This window comes from Girardinichthys multiradiatus, chromosome 2, assembly GCF_021462225.1.
Source record: "Girardinichthys multiradiatus isolate DD_20200921_A chromosome 2, DD_fGirMul_XY1, whole genome shotgun sequence".
NCBI lineage: Eukaryota > Metazoa > Chordata > Actinopteri > Cyprinodontiformes > Goodeidae > Girardinichthys > Girardinichthys multiradiatus.
In genome coordinates this window covers 19,163,124-19,185,364 of record NC_061795.1, presented here as the reverse complement: position 1 = coordinate 19,185,364, position 22,241 = coordinate 19,163,124, and the positions used below count along the sequence as shown (strand labels likewise).

General features: G+C 38.9%; 1 protein-coding gene across 1 annotated transcript in view; it reads right to left on the bottom strand.

Annotated features, from left to right (window-relative positions):
• The window catches only part of LOC124878850 (A disintegrin and metalloproteinase with thrombospondin motifs 20-like), a 142,756-nt gene extending 127,630 nt beyond the window's left edge, over positions 1-15,126 (bottom strand). Inside the window, exons 1-3 of the mRNA XM_047382995.1 lie at positions 14,705-15,126; positions 14,238-14,599; positions 6,151-6,310 (exon numbers count right to left, since the gene is read on the bottom strand). Coding sequence (XP_047238951.1) covers positions 6,151-6,310; positions 14,238-14,599; positions 14,705-14,795 — 613 coding nt within the window. The 5' untranslated portion in view covers positions 14,796-15,126. The remainder of the gene's footprint in view (positions 1-6,150; positions 6,311-14,237; positions 14,600-14,704) is intronic.
• Positions 15,127-22,241: the final 7,115 nt, after the last annotated feature.

Sequence of the window (22,241 nt, the reverse complement as noted above, 5' to 3'; positions counted from 1 at the left end):
AGGAGTTTCTTTTTCATTCCTCTGACTATCTGCTCAGCAATAAGTGGAATGCTTCATCCACTGGCAGCTGAGATAATTGACGAGCACTTTCACAAACTACTGAATGCACCTTTTCACGTTATGTCATTTTACAACCACAGATGTTAATGTGTTCTTTAAAGATTTTATGTGTAAGGCCAGATTTAAATTTTAAAAACAAATAAGATTTAGGTGTCAACCTTGAATGAGCTACTGTAACACGTTTAGAATCCTTCGAAACTAGTCCATTTAAGCTCGGGGTGTCTGTTTGAAGTCATTGGCCTGGTGGAATGTTAACCTCCGCCTCTTTTTAAGTCTTTTGCAGCCTTTAATAAGTTTTCTTCCAGTACTGCCCTGCAATTCGCTTATTATATGTCCCCATGTATTCTGGTTATTGTGTTATCTATGCTGAAGAAAAGGATCCCCACAGCATGATGCTGTCAACAACATGTGTCAATGTGTGGATGGCGTGTTCAGGGTTTTGTGTCATGTTAGTTTTCAACCACATAGTGTTTTGCAGGTAGTCCAAAAAGTTTAATTTTGGTCTCATCTGACCAAAGCAAATTCTTCCCCATGTATGCTGTCTCCCACATAGCTTGTGACGAAATTTAAAAGGAACTTATGGTTTTCTTACAAAAATGGCTTTCTTCTTGCTAGATAACTAAGATAACTAATTTGGAGTTCTGCAAGTTCGTAGACTTTACGATGGGCTGATGGCTGTTTCTCTGATCCACTTCAAAGTTATGTTCTACTTTGTGTTGTTCCATCACATAAAAATCCTAATAAAATATATAAAAAATTGTTGTTCAAACATGACAAAATGCAAAAAAATTTAAGGGGTAAGAATACTTTTGCAGGGTACTGTATCAAGATTCAGAACCCTGGATACAGGAAGCCAAAGACACATGTAAATCGAAGTGAGTCCAAGAAAAGGCTAACAGGCCTCAGAATATTGCATCTGTATAGAAGTAAAGCTTTAAAATATCATAGATATCATACAAGTTAAATTGTTCAAGTTAAAACTTTAAAAAAAAATACAGATTGGTTTCCTTCATCCCTTGCCTGTCTCCGCATTGATTTTAGAACGCAGGAAGAGAGAGCAGTCAGTAAAGAATTTACCCCTATCTGCAGACACCCTCATCCTTTTGGTTATCTCTTTTCGAAGGACAACACACAGATCTGCATGCAGGCTCAGAGACAGATAACCTGTAGAATGTGTGTCATTAAAGGTCGGAGCAGTATTGTGATTTGAGTCTGCCGAGCTTCTTTCCAAGATGCTTTTCAAATCCAGAACCAAGCTAAACAAGGCACTTTGTAACTTTAAACATTAGATCACCCACTGAACAGCTATCTACACCAGAGGTATTCTAAACAGCAGTTAAACCACCCAGTTTGGGTAAGCGAGGAAGAAAATGTATACAACTGCTACAAAATCAATGAGGACTTTTGGGGTTGTTCAAATTATTGCTGCCAAATTTCTACATTAGGTCCAAAACATATACATTTAAATCTCACATTTGTTGAGCAGCTCATCCAGCGACACCAGGAGCCTTTTATCAACAGTGCATGAAGTTACACACTGTGAAGAAAAGCTGCTGAAGAGAGATATATAGCCATGTCCTGGCTGCCGAAATAACAAAATATTACCTTCCATTAAGGTTTAAAAGTACGTATGAGTCCACTTCTATTCTGACATTACTTGGACACTGATGTCACATGCATTGGAAGGTGTAGGATTTGTATGTGTCAAATATGACAAAGTTGATTCGTCCAGAATCTGCACAAACTATGGAAACTTTCACTGCCTCAACAGTTCCAGTTGTTTTTATGGTTACCTATAGTGTGGTAAGGCAACACTTTGACATGTCGTATCACTAAGAAAAAGGGTAGAATAATAGAGATGCATCCAGAATTCATCTGTGATGGTTGATGAAAAAAAAATATTTTTATCTGCCCAGACATCCTACTAAGCTTCATGAGGCCACAGTAACTGCAACACTCTTTAGTACAGTCGCTATTATTGAAGAAAGGAGACTTAATGTTAGCTATTACCTGTAACAATAAGGTATTTAAATTAAGTCAGAGTAATTGCAACCAGAACAGGATGATGCTGATCTAGGGTCATTCTCAGCCCCAAGAAAAGGAGTTCAGGTTTTTTGGTTCCTTGTTTATAAGAGATGGCAGAATGGCTTCACCAGTCAGTCGTGGTGAAGACAGATTTACTGGTCTCTACACCAAAAGGACTCAAGGTGCCTTCTTTTTCGGCCACATTGCACGGTGAAGAGACACTAGAGAACAGCTCGCAAGAGCTGCAGAGTGTCACTTGGAGAGAGATGACTGGGCTTTCCTTCCTGGATCTGTATCTCCACAAAGGTACAGATGGATAGATGGATGGATGGATGGATGGATGGATGGATGGATGGATGGATATATGGATGGATGGACGGACGGATGGATGGATGGATGGATGGATGGATGGATGGATGGATATATGGATGGATATATGGATGGATGGGTGGGTGGATGATTAGAAACTAAAAATTGACTGTGTTTTCTATGTCTGCGGTTCACTAAAGATAAGAAAGAGTGAGAGAGAGCTGGACTTTCAACTGGTAAGGAGTACAGGAATTATGCACTATTTCATCATTTTGAGAGTTTAACCTCTGTCTATCATGGGACATGCCAAGTTTGGATCTACTGGGATTTGGAAATCTTAGATGTTAGGGTAGGGATCTATTCTCTAGAATATACACACAGAGACTGGTGTTTTTGTAACGCTAGCCACGTCATCTGCACTAAATGATGATAGAGGACGCTAAAGCCACTTCAAAATTTCACACATTTTGTCTTTATTTTAAATTAGTAAAATCTTGTTTCATTCTCTTTCATCTGGCAACACAATGTTTACTCTGCTCCTAATAATTATTTAAGACTAAAGAAAAGTAAAAAGTGCTGTTCCTATATTTCCTTTAATTACAGCTCTTAAAACGAAATCAAAGTTGGGATCCGCAAACAAAAGCTTTATAAAATCCTGTGATTGGAAAAGTTAAACACAATTCTGATCAGTGTATTTCTACATAGTAACTTTTTATTGAAACTGATAGACATTTTGTTTAGCTTTTGTTTGGTTTATTTGTAGTTCTGTATGACTGACAACATCTTTCTTTCATTTTTGTGTCATTTTAGATGTTTTCTTGGAGGGCGATTGGAAAAAGAAAACAACCAATTCCTTCACAAACGGGGGGAAGCTGTATGACAGGTGAGGAACACTTGGCCAGTCAGGATTCCCATGTGTTTGAACCGAAAAAGGCCTTTGAATGCCTCAAACCTCTTCAAAGTCCCAAACCTGCCAAACCACTCGGCACTCCAGTTCCCAGTTTTGATTTCGGACAAGAGCCTCCTCACAGACACATAGAGAGAGAAAGAGAAGAAAGGAGTCATAAAGATGCCTGACCCTAACAAAGAGTGCTATTGTAACTTCAAAAATAATACCGAAATTCAGCCCTTACCAACATCACATGCTTTCAGGGTCAATAATGTCATGAGATACATTAAAAAAGTTGTTATATTACGAATAAAGATCTTGAGTAAAAGTAACATCTGAAATACACTAAGAATTATATAAAATTGGTACATTTCACCAGAAAATGTGTCATTTAGTGACATTTATTTTGTTTCCTAGATAGATTGTTCTACAAAAACAATCTTGAGGATTATGGAAATATTTAAAATCACACCAAGAAATCATCTGGTGTCTGGAATTAGACAATTTTCAACTTGATCAACCTCAGATGTGATTTCTTTCCAATCAGTGAACACACCGTTATAGGAGCTACCATGCCACAATAACAATAACACCTTTGGGTGTGGAGGCTATTACTGGGTGAAGACTCAGAGTTACCATTTTAACTGTAAGTGACGTATTTAAATTACGAGGAATCATGGAGATTTTAATGGAAACAAGATTATACATTTTTGTTCAGGCTCTGAGAGAGCAAGAGACAGCGTGACGTTTAGCGGACAATAGGAAGGCTGAAAGTATAAAAACAAAACTGATATGATTTATCTATTTGGGCTTTCAACCTTTGTCTGTCATGGAAGATGTGGGATTTGGAAATGCTGGCAACCTTTTGGAAATCTTAGAGTCAAGAAAAGGACTTTAACTCAAGGGAATCCGTACAGAGACTGTTATTTTTAAATTACTAAAGCTAGTTTGAAATGTGAACTCCATTCTGCATTATGCATCAAGTCCTGTCTCCTTCAAAGACGCTTTTCATGCTGCTCCTTAAGAAGTTATGTTTTTCATGCTTAGCTACCAAGTTGCACATGTTTCTTGAGATTTTCCAGCTATGATTAGACATTGATTTAGAATAAATGTTGAGAATCACCTACTTCATCATGCTATGTGAAAGCAAAGACTATCAAGGAAAGGAGCAACAACAACTACAAACCTAGTATGAAAATGTTTCAATTCAAGAAGCAGCAACTTGAAGTGTTTTGCAAGCAGAACGACACGCGTCATGTCAGTGTTTATGTCTGACCTGCTAGTAGCAGCGTGCTCTGCTCTCCTTCCCATAAAAAGACATGACGGGCTTGTTAATCACGACTCAATGTGGCCTTCAAAGAGCCCCTTTTATCACTCCATCTGGAAGATGGACCTATCTGATAAAGCGGAGAAGCTGCAGCCTGGGACACCTCATAATCCCAACTCAGGATCACCGGTTCTTTTAATCCTCCTCCACCATGTTTATCTCCCTCCCCTTTGATGAAGCTCCACAGGTGTCCTTGGAAACTTACATTTCTTCCTACCTCCTATCTCCTGCTTCATGCTACATTCAGCACAATGTGTTATGAATTGTTCATGAATTATTCATGAATTCTACTAACATAGTAAAGCAAGAGATTGTGATTCAGGTTTTAATATTTGAAGGGATGTTGTTGCATAATTGACTTTATTATTTAAAGGTATGATAGACCACTTCTGTACTTCTGCACTTCAGGTGGCACAAGACATAAAGAAGAAAAAGGAGAGAGAAAAAGGAGACAGGTGCTGGGACCAGGGAGACAATAACTTCAACAAAGATGACAAACCGACCTAAAAAGAAAAAGTTCAACTTCACTAGCCAGACTTTTCAGCCAACCCTGTAAAGTAAAAAAAAATTGATTAAGCAGAAACCATCCACCAACATGAAGTAGGCTAAAATATCTCAAAATGCAACAAATTGTCCCATTAGAAAGAAATTCCAGAACAGATAAGAAACAAGGTCATTGACATCTATTACTCCTTCCGAAGTGAGGGTGACCTACCAAAATTACTCCAATAGTCCATCTACAACTCATCTAGCGAGTCACAAAAGAACCCAAAACAACATCTAAAGCACTCCAGGCCTCACTTTTTTCAGTAAGGATAGTCCATCCATCTCCTGCCCCAGTCTCTGTACACCACACACAGGCCGAAGGAGTGAAAGGGCAAGGGCATCATAAGGCTCCACTGCCCTGGCTCTTCAGGTCATTCTACATACAATGGCCACCATCAGACCACAAAGGCTGGCTTCAGACAACAAGCGACTCAAAGGCTCTGCCTATAAAAGATTTATTGCATGAGACAACAAAAGGCCACCATGGAAGCTGTCTCTGAGGACAACCTCAGGGAGGGTCTTCCTTCGCGGTGAACTTCACACAGTCTTACTGCTTTTTCTGCCACCCAGAGACCTCAACCATAAACATTCTAAAGGAAGCAGAGGAACGAAGAAGCGGACTCGGAAGTGGAAAACATTTCTCCAGTCCTTGCAACTCCAAACTAAAACATAATGATTTCTAACCTTGTCTGAGCTCCTGCCAGAGAACCCGGCAAAGAATGCTCAGCAGAGGAAAAGCAAAAGACAACAAAAAGTACTTGGAGCCAGTTTTGCTTAATTAAGTTGAGAAGCTTTCATTAACACCCCTTAATCGAGGCTGAAATCTTTTAGGTTTCCAAGACGATATATAAAAAACCTGTGACTAACAAGACATTAAATTTCAAAGCATGGCCATGATTCAGAGAAGTGTGCACAGGTAATAAGGAGGTATAGGTTTGAGGGTGAAACTTAGACAGACTGTGGTTAGGGGCAAAGGAGTTAGCCTGTCTGTTACCTGAGGCAGCACAGGGTTCATCAGGATGCACGTTGTTCCTTCTCCTCTCGTGTCGATAAACGAGATGTGGTTTGTTGTGCTCTTCGTCATATTCCTCCTCAAACGCATTTGAAAGAGGCTCCAAGAAGTATTCAGCGTGCTGTGTTGTAAATGTTCCAACCTTGAGGAGAGGAAAGAGATGTCATTGACAACTTTGGCACCAAGCATGTGCTTGCATGTGAGAGCATACTGTGCTGTGTGGGTTCGGTTTACAATTAACTGTCATTGACACTAAAGTTATGCTGTTCTCACCTGGGGCAGCACTCTTGAAGAAGCTGTTTTTGATAGAAACACATGGAAAGAACATGCTGAATCAAAAATGTCTGTCACAGTTCACTTTCAGTCACTTTTGAACTTTTACCCATGAGAATAAAGGGACATTTTATACACATTTTATGCATTTTTCAACAATCGCTTCACTGCAATTGTGTGAAATGTTCCATACATCTGTGCAGAAGATGATCTGTCAGTGCACTCACACAATTCAAAATGTGTTTCCCTCCTTACACGCTGACAGTGGGAAGAGTGACATCATCATTAAAGGACATAGCTGTTGACAAAGGAATGCTAATATTGATTTGGCAGCTCAGCCCCGCTCAAAGCCTCTTAGCTCTTTGAGCCATGAGGCACAGTGGTGTTTGCATGGTAATTTCATGCACACACTTAAGCCGGATATTGGACACTGGAATGTTATCTTTACGGGAGCGTTACACCATAGCCGTCCCCACAGGTGATGGACATTTGACAGCGGAAACGTACAAATCAGATATGGAAAACAAGTACAAACTGTACTTATTCACTAACAGTGGAGGGATTTGTTCACAATTTGTTCTCACCATACTTCCTGTACAGTGTTACAACCCTTGAACAGTACTGTAATAATGAGCTTGTGAAAACAATGGACATACTTGAGTCAATCAACACCTTAAAACTTTAAACTTGGACACTTTCCATGAGCTTTTCTTGTACCTTCCCACATTTTTTTGTGTTCCAAGAAGCCACTGTGAATGAATTCAACTAACTATTTTAAGGCCCCACTCACACCAGACTAAAACCACAACACAATGTTAAAAATCTGTGAGAACAAAGATGGTCTATCAAAGACAGCAAAAGGTCTTCTGAGATGCACAATAATCAGTGTGCTCCACATTATGCATGATGGAGTGTCAGAGTTCCCCAACTATCTTAAGCACGTTCATAAAGAGTTCATAGTTCATAAAGATGGTGGCAGCATATCAGAGTTCTGAGTTCTCCATGTTGGAGCTAGGAAGCTAGATGAATTTTCTTATTCACCTGCAGGGCTTGATCATCCAAGAACATGAAGTAGGACTGGCTAAATGCCAAGGCAACCATCTTATCATATGTCAAAAGACATAACACATAACAATATTGTGAAAAGGTTTGATATCAAGCACAGTAACCATGGTCATTGACCCAGATTTTGGTACCTTTGGCAGTGTAGGCAGATGTGAAGTCCTGCTGGAAAACAAAATCAGCATCTCCATAAAACATGTCAGCAGAGGGAAGCATGAAGTGCTCCTAACATTCCCTGGTAGATGGTTGTGTTGCCAATGTACTTCAGAAAACTCAGTGGATCGACACCAACAGATAACATGGCACCCCAAATTATCACCGACTGTGGAAACTTCACACTGGAATTCAAGCAATATGGATTCTGTGGCTCTCCACCCTTCCTCCAGACTCTGGGACCTTGATTTCCAAATGAAATGCAAATTTTAATTTAATCTTAACACAGGGCTTTAGGCCTTTGAGCAACAGTCCAGTTTGTTTTCTCCTTAACCCAGGTAAGATGCCTCTGATGTTGTCTCTGGTTCAGGAGTTGCTTGACACAAGTACTGTGACATTTGTAGCCCATGTGTAGGATTCGTCTATGTGTAGTGGGTCTTGATGCATTGACTCCAGCCTCAGCCCACTCTTCCCCATGATGGTGTAGCCTGCTAAACCAGACTGAGAGTGTTTTCAATATTGAGGTGCTTAGTCCATTTAAAATGAACTCAGGTTCATCTCCCCTCTTAGTGCGGTTCGTTTGTGTAGATGTAAAAACATCAATGGCACTAGGGTGTATACCAAAACAACCGTAGCGAGACCGTTTAGAAGAGGTAGTCTCAGTACAGTTTAAAACAAACTATAAAGTTGTTTGTTTATAGTTAGAACGTGATCCGACCTTGATACTAAACAACTACCAGGGGTACACTGCAAGCTTGATCCAAACACCTTCCCTTAGCCAGTTTTGCCTTGCACTGTGGGATGAGGCAGAGTAAACAAACTAATAAACAATGGCCGTGTGTCTTTTTCATCAGAGGTAAAGCCCTATGCAACTTTTAGGACTTCTTCTGAAAACCATTCGGTGTACTGGTCAGATAATTTTGCCTGAAATAGTACAGAGAAACACACTAATGATACGATTACATTTTCTGTGTTCTACTAGCTTGGAACACAGTATCTGGTTCCTTTGTTAACCTTTGGTACTCCCACCCCAAACTCATCTAACTAATAAACAGAACTAACATTCTCTCGTGGTTTGTAGTGTAGCTTGGAGTTTTTTCTGAGTGAAAAAAACCCGAACCACCAGAAAAGGTTACAAGTTAAAAAACTCATTAACTGATTCGGACTAAAGTAAACAAGCTATAGGTGTGCAAATGACCTGAGAGACCATTTAGAGGCTATGAAACCGTTCCATGTGTTTTGAGTTAAGTTAAGTTAAGTTTCCATTAACTTTTATCACAAAATTCAAATTATCCGAGATACTGAATTTTTCATTATCTGTAAGCCATAATCATCACACTTGCAAGAAATAAAGGCTTGAAATATTTCATTCTATCTGTAATGAATCTATATCATAAATGAGTTTTACTTTCTGAAATGAGGGATAAAAAATATAGACGTTTCTCACAAAAATGGCGAGGAAAGCAGCTGTGAAAAACCTATTTTGTCAGTACCAAGAGGGCAGTAGAACCAGGAGCTCACACTGCAATTAGGCTTGTCCAGATTTACTGTCAAAAGCTCAGTCCTGGAGACTGTGGCGCAGTCAGTTTGAATTAGACATAAAAAGAATGTAGTTATACTGATACACTTTTAGATACACTTTTAGACTAACTAATTAGAGATGAACCAATCAAACAGCTTCTGACCGGCTCTGATAGGTGATAGGTGGTCAAAAAAGGAAAAATCCCCCCGAAAAATTTAATAATTAAAAAAGATAAGAATTCAAACCACATTTTGTCTATAAATGCATCAACCAACAGCATGAACTTTAATATGCTCTTTTGAGTTTATTAAAAATTTTATAAAGTTGGAGACATATACTTTAATAATCCATAATGTTCTGTTGGATTTAAGGCTTCGATCTATATTAAGGAACCAGAAGCTGTTTTATTTCCTCATTTTTGCGTTGTTGTCCTTACTAGAAATAAAAATTAAAATGGGCAAAATTGCAATTGGCAACTCAGACCTCCAAGAAAAACTAAGATTATTATTGACCAGGAAATGCCTTAAAGGTGAATCACTAAAACTAACAAAGACTTTCCTTTAGCCAGAGCAAAGTGAAGTCCTGAAACAATGCTTTGTGTCATCAAACATCAGTTTCTTCATGCTAAAGCACAGAATGACAATCTGTGATGTGACAATCTAGTGAACAAGAAATAAGAATTAAATGAAAATTGCATTGTTGCAATGCAATGTTTCAAAGATTACAGAACATTCAAGTGAAACCACATTTTTGTATATCTAAGCTGTTTATAAATAAATTTAAGACGGCTGGTGCCTGTTTTGTTGAAACACTATCTGTGGTGAATTTAATCTTACCACTCCTGTTCTCCTGAAAAGACAAATGCTTTGTTGCATCAGTAGAAGGAAGCAAAGCTCCAGTTTACCAGCTTTAGTTCAGGAACAAAAAACACTAACGTTTTGATAGAAAGAGGGCTGAACTGGACCCCACATCTAAGTGGCTTCCATCTGAATAAAATAACATGGCAAATGTCTGTTTTTTAATCCCTCTTGTCTGTGCTGAGTCATCAAAAGCGGTGTAGACATCTATAGTAAAATGACCAATAAAAGAGTCAGGAGTCTGATCTTTAGATCATTTAGAAGAGAGAACCATTTCTCAGGACAGAATGACCCCCCACACACTTCTATTATGGAAGCAAACTGAGAGCCAGCTCTGCAGGAAACAAACATTTCCCACGGTGTGAGCAATCCTTAAGTTCCCGCAAACCTTCAGTGGCAGTTGTCTCCTCTGCGGAGCTTTCTCCTCTTCTCTGTCCATCACAGTGAGCTCACTTTGAAAGAACAAAAACTTCCCTAAACTCTTCACCCCCTCCATCCCCTCCTTAATCGCCCCCTGGGGATAGCTTTGAGTAAGTCTGGACAAAAAGAGGAAACCTGCATTTTCCTAGATTGACCCCTTTGTTTTATGGCTTAATTATTCTTTAATGACCTCATCTCAGCAAAATGTGGCTCAGGCCAGCAAGCCCCAGTGATCAAAAAAAGACACATTTATGACCCAGCAGCCTTTGGTGCTGCGTCTATTGTCCTGTCATCCTCAGTGAGTGATATGTATATATAAAAAAGGAAGCAAACATGTTTGGATAAGTGAGAGACATAACATTGTTGTGCAAAGAGGTAATTAAATGCTTATTAACCTGATAATCGCGTGTTACCTAATGGTTTAAGTTGCAGAACTAAGAAGAAAATATTACATTTAATTTAGTTTTTAAGCCAAAACGTGCACCTGTCCCCCTTTAAACTGTACTTGCAACACTGAAATAGATGCGGTAACAAGGATATTGGCACTCTGTACCCACCCCCCACACAGGATTCTGCTGGCACAACTGGGGTCAACCCCCTTGCTCCTGGTCCAGTAACCTCATGTGACCCATGAAGTCATCCCCTTCTGCAGTTATCAGATTCTCTCCCACAAGAGTTAGTTTCTAAATCAGTTGAGCACCAGGATTCAGATGTGATTGGTACTGGATTTATAAAGTCACCATTACTCTGCACTCTATTACAGGTTTATAACGAACTTTTTAAACTGTTAAATCTGCAGAACAAAAAGTCATAACCTCAAAGAACATTTGAGAGAACCATTCCAGCAGTCTATGTCAGCTGTTGATACAAAAGCGTTTATTTTGCAGCAAAAAAACCGAAGAAAAAAAAACATTTTCCAAACTTTAACTAGCACTCTTCAAGCAAGTGTGACCAAAAGGCAAACGACATGCTGTGTCGGCAATCATATCCTGAGGTTGTTTGAACGTTTAGGATTTTAGATTATGTAATTTATGTTGAGATATGCTAATGTTACAATGAGTAAAGGAAATCTCACGAACAAACCAAATAGTAACGCAAATCAATCTTACTGTTGCAGTGGCTCCACCATACACACACACACACACACACACCCCCACACACACACACACACACATCCGTGTTTTATTATCTTTATGAGGACTTTTCGGTTACTTCCATTGACTTCCATTCATTTTCCTTGATTTTCAGTGCCTAACCCTGACCCTAACAATAACTCAATTCATACCCTAGTCCTAAACCTAACCCCTGTTCCAAGAACGGAATTTGAAAAAGTGAGGACCAGGAAAATGTCCTCACTTTGTCAAAATGTCCTCACTTCGCGATAAAAATACGAAAAATGGTTCTCACTCAGCAACAAGTACAAGAACACACACACACACGTGCAGTGTCTTCCTATCCTTGCAGGGACTTTGCATTGACTTCCATTCATTGCTATAGCCTAACCCTGACCCTTATCCTAAACCTAACTATAAACACACATAACCCATTTCCCATTGTGTGGACCAGGCAAAATGTCCACACAATGATGAAGTCCACACAATATTAGTGTCCCATCAGGGACTGATCCACACAATGTTATACTGTATATAGATGTACACAACATCAAATCATACAGTCTTTTATATATGAGGTTTAAATGAATTAATTTAGGATAGAATAATACATGATTCACTAAAGGTTACTGGTCATTCAGGCTCTTCACCATTTTGCGCCTTTGCAGTTTTGGATATTTTGAACCCGACTTTTTCAGGCACAAAATGTCGCCATCTAGTGCTGGACGTTTTGCACCGATCATGCGTCAATTTGTATCTGCCACGGAGACATTTTGTACCCACTCTGACAACTAACTACTGAAAAACTGTTTTTAAAATTCAATTGTGTGGTGAAAAAATTTAGTGGTACGTCTGAATGGATGGATGGATGGATGGATGGATGGATGGATGGACAGATGGATGGATGGATGGATTATTATTTTTCTTATTTAATCTTTTTGTCCTTCGTAGTATGCACCACTTTTAAATGTCCATCCCCCAAGCTTCATACACAGTGACAGGATGTGAAACCTCCCGACGTTTTATTAAGGTTTTCAGTTTTAGTGTGCCATGCAAAGATTATCAGTGACCCCCTATCTGGCCGACCTTTTCAAAATCCCGTTAAAGCGCTCCTGCTTGTTAGAAATAAAATACTATTTTATTTCAATGAAACTGTCATATTTGGTATTTTTTATAGATTCAACTAAATATGAGAAAACATTTTTGACAGACTGCCAGGAACAAAGCGTCTAAAGATACAATTTAAAACTGAATCTCTGCTAAGTTGTCTGGTATGTGTAGACAAAACACTTAGGAATCATTTCATGTCTGAATGATTTATGGATCAGAGTGAAGAGTCTTTGCAAACAAAAAACATCATTACTCTAAAATTGGTCAGGTACTGGAACGAAAAGAAATAAAAATGTAGCCAATATAAGGTCCAAGGAAAACATTCTTCAGAGCTGAATAGATAGACCTTGATCCCTTATACCCCTGAAATGTTTCACATTTCTTCTAGTACCAAGCTCACACATGGTTTACAAAATGTTTTAAAAATAAAAACCTTAAAAACATGGTATGCCTTTATACCCAGCCCTCGTGATTCAATATTTTGTACTCACTTCTCCCTGCAACTAGAGCATTCATGTCTTTGGGGGCATGTCTATACCACCTTTGCACAATTAGAGACAACTTATTGTCCTTTTTTTTTGTTTTTGTAAAACAGCTCAAGCTCAGTCAAATTAAACAGAGTTGCAATTTCCAAGTCTTGTCACAGATTCTCAGCAAGACCGGATCACCGCCAACATTTAATGGTTTCTTCTTGGGCTAAGACACACCTCGGGTAAAAAAAAGTCATAAGAAATCTGTTACCTTTTCCATAAAGTTGCTAACACAGACATACACACACACAGACAGACAAACAAACTCAACTGAAAACATAACCTCCATGCCGGAGATAATAATTAGATTTAGGTCTGGACTTTGACTAAGTCATTCTATGACATGAATATGCATTGACCTAAACCACTCCATAGTGCCTATGACTGTATGTTGCATGACATGCTCCTGCTGGAAGGTGAACCTGCATCATCAGTACCAAATCTTTTGCAGCTTCTTCCAAACTTGCCCTGTATTCAGCTTCATCCAATCTGACCAGCTTCCATGTCCCTACTGAGGAAAAGCATCCCACAGCAGGATGCCACCCTTACCATGTTTCACAGTGGGGATGGTGTGTTTAGGTAAACTTTCTGTTACACACAGCATTTTGCACATGGGCCAAAAACTGATGGTCAGCTTACATTTTCCTGCGTGTTTGCTGTGTCCTGTACATGATTTTAGGGTGTAAAATGATAAAATCTGGAATAATTTAAGGAGTATGAGTACTTTTGCAAGGCACTGCCAAAGAAATTCTGACTCCTTGATATAAAAATGAGGGATAAACCAATAAGATCATTCTCAAACTCGACCAGTGGACTGCATCACCTCGTAGGTAACAGAGTTCATGGGTCCCTAAGTCATTAGTCCAGCAACACTTGCTCTTGTTACACTGACACACGCTTCAGTCAGACTGCGGGTTCTGCAGGACATGTATGGATGGGATCCATTGAAATGGGAGAAAGTGTGTCAGCATCGCTTGATTACCAAAAAAAAAAAAAAAAACAAGTACAAAGCGAAGCCAGTTGGACTCACCAGACCAGTGCACAGACTGAACACAGCGGGGTGCTCGCTCCTTGCGTTGACGTGCCCGCGGAAAAAGCAGTGCCGCATATCGCCGGGGTCATGGAAGTCTGAGTCCGTGTCGCTGCTCCGCTCGGCTCCCAAATGAGTCACCGTGTAAGAGGGGGCGATGAAGCTGGAGTCTGCGCTCAGGTTGAGATGGAAGCGTTCCCCGAACGCGTCAATCCTGTAGAGAAGCCGCAAGCCCGACAGGTCATCATTCAAACTCCTCCGTCTCCTTCTGTAGTGCAGCTTGTGGGGGAATGATTCTCCGAAATCATTCACTCGGAGCGGGGTGATGATTTCATACGATGACAGCTGCTTGATGAAGCTTTCTGCAACAAAATTTGTGATTCAGAGGCAAAGCAGCGGCATCAAAGTGTCACTGTAATAAATGACACATATACCTTCAAAAGTAAGACGAGTAAAAGCAGATCTACCTTGTTTCGGATGCAATCGGTACTGCAGAGTCTCAATGACGAGTGCTGACAATTGACACGTTAGTCCAACCAGCCAGATTGCAAGATGCATGATTTCCTCTGCGAAGAGTCCGTCCACGGCAGTACCCTACCCTCCGTGTCTGCAGAGCGACGCGGCGCGGCTCCTCCAACTTCTCCGTCTCCTTCTCCTTATTCCCTTAGCTTGTCAGCAACAGGTCGCGGGATCCGCGGACGCTCTCTGCAGCGCAACTCTTGCAAAGTGCATTGGCCTCATCGCATTGCTAAAACGTGCACCCACTGGCCTCTGCAAAGCCTCCGTGTTTATGACACATTCATCCCCCCCAACGAAAAGAAATAATACTGCTGCTACATGTAAACTTCAGTCTTTTACTGAAAGGAGGGAGCAGTGCCAAGCAAGCTTTCCCCTGGCCATCCCTTGAGCACCCCCGGTGCACCCGAAGCTCTCAATGACGGCGAAGCAACGCCCCTACAAGATCTGGAGCCAATGGTGAATGCGCGCACCACCACATATGCCAGTCTAAATGCTGAAAATTAGTCTAAACTGGGAAAAATCATTCTCTTGTCAACAGGAATATATATTACAATGGCCGATATAAAGGTGCTTCTCAACATTATTATTTATTCAGTAATTCAGTTCAAAAAGTGAAATTCGTTTCATGTGTTGATTAATTGCACACAGTGATATATTTGTTTATACATGTGATTATATCTGTCCATTTTGATAGAAAATTTAGTTACTTACTTAAAAATGCTTAAAAACAAGACGAATAGACATCTAAATACAGAAATACTATGGTCATATTATAGCCTACACAATTATATGAACGACTGCTGACTTGACATTTATCCAGGAGACAGTCACTTTCTGGCATAACTGGATCTCTGGATGAACCAGTCCTTTTGCCTCCTTCCAGCAAATTACAGTGTGGGAAATTATCTGAGATTCAGTGGCAGGATCAAATGCAGCGCAGTCCCAAGCACATAGGCTAGTCTCCCTATTCTCAACAGTAAGCAGGGGGTGCCTACTCAACACATGGGGATGTCACCTCCCCACTGACTACATATCCACAAAAACAATAGAAAACATTTTTATCTGGTGCTTGCCCCTCCATTACACATTTGTAATAATACCCTGGGCAACTGCCCACACAGCCAATATTAAAATTGCCACTGAGCATTGTTACCCTACACAAGAAGGACAAGGTACACAATTTATTGTTAAAGAAGCTGTTGGTTCACAGGGTCCTGTGTCCAAGTATATTTATGTAAAGTTAAATGGAAGGAAAAACTCTGGAAGAACGACAGAGATGTCTCAGCCCTGCATATATATGATGCATGGCAAGGTTGTCAAACAGTCCTTAAGTCCTGCCACTTTCAGATGTGTCTTTGCTTCAGCACACCTAAATCAAATAATTGGGTCTTTACAAGGATTTTGTAGACCTTGACTGAATGATGAGGAGGCAATTTGGCACAGGTGTATAGAACCAGGGACACATCTAACATCTGCATGATACGAGCCCGCGAGTTTGACACTGTGGGCGTTTCAGTTGTTTCTGTGGTATAAAAGAAGAAGCTTATCTGCACTGCTTATTAGCACTTAAAAATCAATGTTCTGGGGCTCACTTGCTTGCAAATACGTTAATTGTAAATATTTTGTCAGTCGTCAGCATATTTTTAATAGAAAAAATTGTTTATTGTATTTCAGCATTTAAAAATGCCAAAAATAAATTTTACATTCAAAACACCAATTACATTGTACGGTTTGATGTATTTTATTTGATATAAGTTTGAATTCTTTCAAGACAAATAAAAAAACTGTATTTCTCTCTCCAAAATATAGTATCACAAGAATAAAAAGAGAAAAACCACAGTAAGGTCTAGTTTGATGTGTATTCTGATGCATTACATTAAGGAAAAATAAATGGAGCTGGTACCTTAAAGTCTGACATATTAAAATATACTTGCAGTCAAGTATAGCTGACTACAATTTTGCACCATATAGTATGTTTTAGTATGTTGGCAAAAAAAATAAATTATTAAACATGCAAACAACCTTTGAATACAGTAAAGTAGACTTAATCTTCACAAGGTTACATTTGGTGTGTGAGGTGCCAAGGGGATATCCAAAACCAAGTGTCATCAGTCTGTTAGAGGAGATCTTTTGAGGAGTTTTTACAAGATATAAAAGTAACGTTAATTAAAAAAATTATTGTTATGTGGAAAAATGTTATATTGTCGAATGGGAATATAAGAAACAATGTCTCACTATCAGCTGTTGGAAGAAGACTTTCTCAGCTTACCACAGGTTTGCTTGGCTTTTATTGTGGTTTTCATGCTACACAAAGACAGAGACAGTCTCACCGTTTCATTATATAACAGCACTTTAATATTGCCAAAAATGATCCATACCCCAGGCAGATTTAGGTTTAAAGTAATATTTTAATTTTATCAACATGTTACTTACTTAAGTAATATTAAGTTGTTGGAGTGGCCCAGCCAGAGTCTCGACTTAAATCAGATGAAGATTCTGTGGAGGGGAAAAGTAGGGTGGTGGCAAGGAGGCCTTTAACCTCAAACACTTGGAGCTCATTGCATATGACGAATACCAGCTGATGCTGAAAAGCTGGTCAGCAATCATACAAAGGGTTTGATTGCTGTACAGCCAGTAAAGGATTTTCAACTGATTATTATTCAAAACATATTTGATAAATTGTTTATTTCAAAACTGATATTGTTTATACATTGTTTTATTATCTTTTGGGAGATGCGTGTCTCATTTTTAGTTGGAAGCAAAATTACAGGTTGAGTGTAAAAGAACTTTAAAAATCAAACTTTAAATAATATTAATACATTTGGACTTAATGGAACATATGTTTCGCACAGCTTTTTATAAAAATCTAAATTATTCTGTGGTTTAAAATCTACAATTAACTCAACTGAAAAAGAAATAAAAAGAATAAAAAAGAGAATAATGGAAGAGTAAACTTACACTTTCTGATTGTGATTCATTCAAACTATGGTAAAGGCTTTATACAAGGCACTGTCACTAGTTTTTCACTATCTGGAGACCTGTGAGAATGTGAAAAACAGCACACATATGAAATGCACATGAATACACATTTGTAAGTCAGGACGTTTACCAGTAAGTGAGACAAAATAATTTGGAAAATATATATTTCAGTTCAGCCTCTAGTCTCCCTGGTAAAGATGTGTAACAAAACTGATAAAATTTGGATTTACACATTCCTTGACGTTCTGGTTCACTAATGTGAAAATATGTTGGGGCAGAGAGGTCCATTCTATTTAGTTCCTCTCTGAAATGGGAAAAACAGGGGAACATGCCTTTCCATCAACACAGGTGTGTGTTTACCTTCACTCAAAATTAGCTACAAGAAAATTGCAAAGAAAAATCAATAAACAAAAAAAAAAAAAAACAACCTTCTTCTATCATAGTCACCAGATCTAAATTCTATAGGAAACCTATAAGGTGAGATAAAGAGAAAAGAGCATAAGAGTACCCAGAGCTCTGAACCATCAAGAGAGTTTGTGCAAACAGGAATGCCGAAAGTTCCCTCTCTCTAAATGGAAAGTCCCGTCATATTGGCAAAAACAGGCTATACAAAGTATTCACAGCAAGGGCTAATAAGTATGGTGCTAATGATTATTCCAACATCAGTTATACGGATTACTTCTTAGGTTGGGATTTCCTTTCTGCACTGAATGAATATACTCAAAACAAAGTATTTTTTTGTATTTTTCTTTTTTTTTCACTGTGAGATTATGCCGGTACAATTAAAGCTACTTTTATGCAGACACATTTAAAGTTCTTTAACACATTAGTACCAGGGATGCCAAGAAGTGAGGAGGGTGCTGAAAATGTGTTAAGAAAGTCAATTTATCAAAGTCACTATGACGGCAATAAGCCAGTTTGGGAGAAAATAACAATGAGTTACAGATGTGCTCCTTTCTCTCACTGTAAGAAAGTCTGCATGATGTTATTTTGGCCCGTCCTGCATGACACACAGGTACCAAAGCCTCTGGCTGCCATCTTTAAATCCCTTTACCCTCTTATTTACCAGCTATGGCTTTTATCACCCTTGCTGCATCTTAAAGTGGTCCATATGACACCACTGGATAGCTCATTTGGGTTAAGTGTGGCTGCTCATGTCCTCATTAGTTCTTGGCAGATGTTATCATTAATGGAAAAGACTTTCCCTGCCAGATGTACACATCCAGGTATCAGCAGCTTTTGTGTTTGTGTTTGTTTTTTCTGTTTTGTTTTGCTGCAGGCATCTTCAGATTAAGAATCTACTATAAAAGATTAAATTATCTTGTGTTCCAAATCCAGACCTGGTGGAAAGTCAAATCCTGAAAGTATGTTAATTAGCAAAGGAAAAAGTGTTTAATTCTATAGTAAAAGAGTTCTGATAATATGGTCTAAACAATCTCTTTTGCTTACTTGAAAGTTTGTTGTTTTGGTCCCTATTATTTTTGGCAGGCAACACATTCTCTCATCATGTTGGTAAATCCACAGACCATCAGCTAATTATGCTTGTATTGTTCAAAGAAGCCCCTTACTTTGCATAGGACACAACGCAAAACATGGGTTGTATCAGGATGCTTTACAAAACATATTCAAATGGAAACAGCTTTGTACCAATCTTCTGCTGTTCATCCTTTCTCTTCATGAAGACTTCAATCTGTACTTAATGTTTTGGACAGAAGTAGATTCTTCACTGCTGCTCGTCACTAGTCCATTGTCCAAAAGTCAAATGCACTCAGACCCACCTGCTGCCAATTTTAAGCAAACTGCACTGGTGGTAACACAATGCTGTTGCTTAATTCTCAGGAAATAAGCGATCCTGGATAAAAATCCTGAACCCATTTTCACAGCAACATAATGATCTGGAAAACTGCTCCTTCAAATGTTTCTTAGCATCAATCAAAGTGACATCTTTCTTTGGAGGTAACCATCACCACATACGGGAAAGTATTTCAAGCCACCATAGAAATCATTCTGTTGATTGAATTCATGACAGTTTCACAGCAAAAAGTCATGGGGACATTGCATTTTAAGGTTTGCTGCCTTATCACACCATTATTCTAGATAGAATCTAGAGGGATTTGCATTCAGTTTGGACTAAGAGCGGAAGAAAAAGGAAAAAACTAAGATGAGAACGGATTTTCACATGGAAGCAATCATTAGTGGTGAACTGCACATTAGCAAAAATCATGCACTTTTATGTTTTACATTTTAATTTTAGGATGTCTTTGGGTTTTGAGAGCTCCAAAGGATGAAACGATAGATTACTTATTAACCATTATTAGTGTTTTTGGTCTGTTTGACTGTTTTTTTAAAGACATTATTTGTTTCATCATTTTATTTTTAGTTTTGCTTGTTTCAGTTTTACTTTCATGGTTACATTTTTCCTAAAAATAGTGCCTTGCAAAAGTATTCATAATGCTTTAATTAATTTAAAATTTTTTAACATTACAACTTTCTACTTTAATAAATGTTGGGAGCTTATAAGTGATAGACCAACATAAAATAACTGAGACAAGAAAGAAAAAAGATACATGGTTTTCAAAATGTTTTACAAATGAATATGTTGTTTTCAGGTCTTGCAACACATTTTCCATTTAATTTAGGTCTTGATTTTGACAAGGCAGTTCTAACACATAAATATCATTTGATTAAAAACCATTCTTTTGTAACGCTCACTTTATGTTTAGGGCCATTGCCCTGCTGAAAGGTGAACCTATACCCCAGTCTTAGATCTTTTTGGACTCTTACTGTCATAAATTGTGGAGTTGGAGACGGACCAAAATGCAGACTGGAGTGACGGTGAGGCATAGTGTGAACTTTCCCCTCTGAAGAAAGGTAGCTCTCTGTGTGGATGGTGTGTTCAGTGCAACGTGCACGCCACTTGTTTCAGATTTGTATTTGCAAAAGATGTTTTCTGGATTCACACTTTACAATCATGCACTGTTTTCTATTAGTCTGTCACATTAAGTCCTAATAAATGACATTGAATTTTGTGGTTGGAGAGTGAAAAGGTGAAAAGGTGACATATACTTTTGCAAGGCACTGTAGGTTTGACATTGTGAGGAATATTTTGAAGTTTTACCTGGCAGCAAGGCAAAATCATGACATCATTTAAATGGAAATAAATCAACATGTAGGTAAGTATAAAGGAATCCAGAAACAGAACTATAAAGTTCTCACACAAATCTATTATTCATTATGCAGGCCTCTCTGCAAATATATGCGAGAAGGTGATCTATTACAAAACATTTGGACCCCCTGCCATCAACACGGCTTGAGCAAACCGGAACACCTCAGCAGTCACTCAGCACCTCATGGTTCACTGGTTTTGAACTCTCCAGTCTTTAAAGTGATCCATAACTTTTGGTATACCGGGGTTTCATGTTTACCAGCCTTCTGTCTTAGGGTTGCAAAATTATTGGACACACATTTATGCTTGTAAGAGGTCATGAATTGAAAGACTGAAAAAAGACGAAAGACCTTGTTGGTGCCGACTACTGCACAGGGTGCCAGATGTTGCTTTTACATGAGCGGTGTTCAGGCACTCTCATATAAAAAGCAACATTTAATAACTTAATAAAGTTGAATTAGAAAGTCAGTGGTGCAGAGATAGTGGGTTACTGTGTGAGTGATACAGTGACATTCTGGACTGGTCCTGCTCTCAGCTCCTACCTTCCCCCATGTCTGACCATTCAGGTGGTTCTCATGGTGCAGTGATCAAGGTGCTCGACCACCTGAAACTTGTGTTGGCTTGCACTGAGATTAAGTCTAACCCCCCCCCTCCATAGAGAGCCTTCCTCCCCCCAATATGAAGCTTCAAAAGCTGCCGAATTCTAGGATGCCTTTACACCCAGCAGTTTATTACCCTTTTTCCTGCTCCCATTGGGTGAGGCATGGTATTCCCTAGTCTCACAAACAGCTGTAAAGCAATACCACAACAGAACTAAGCTGCCAAGCTCTCAAGCATTTTCCTTCCTATGAGTCATCTTATTGGGGACAAATAACAAAACCAAAGTATTCTAGTTTGCTGAAAGAAATCTGGCAAGGATGCTTCTAATTTTACTATATGGTGACTGTGGTGAAAACGTTGCATCAGCAAATGCTAAGAAACGATCATGTATCTTAACCGTCTCCTTTCATGGCTGTATGACTGTGTTCATTATTGTAGTGCTGAGATCCCTGCAAGCTCAGGGCTGCTGAGTGATCTGAAAAGGAAGTCTTGGAAATGTAAATGGGTAAAAACTAGTCAAACGTTAGACGTTTTAAACTCTTATTGTAGAATACCCGATGAATAAATGATTAAGCATTACAACACGTGAAAGACTTTAGTTGATTCATTTTATGGAGACAAGCTGGTTCCAATAACTGTTCACAAAGAAGCAAACAGGCAAACTGCACAAAAACTGAGTTAAGGTAACAACTCAATTATTTAAAGGAAAACAAACCAGAGAAAAACATGAAAAAAATACT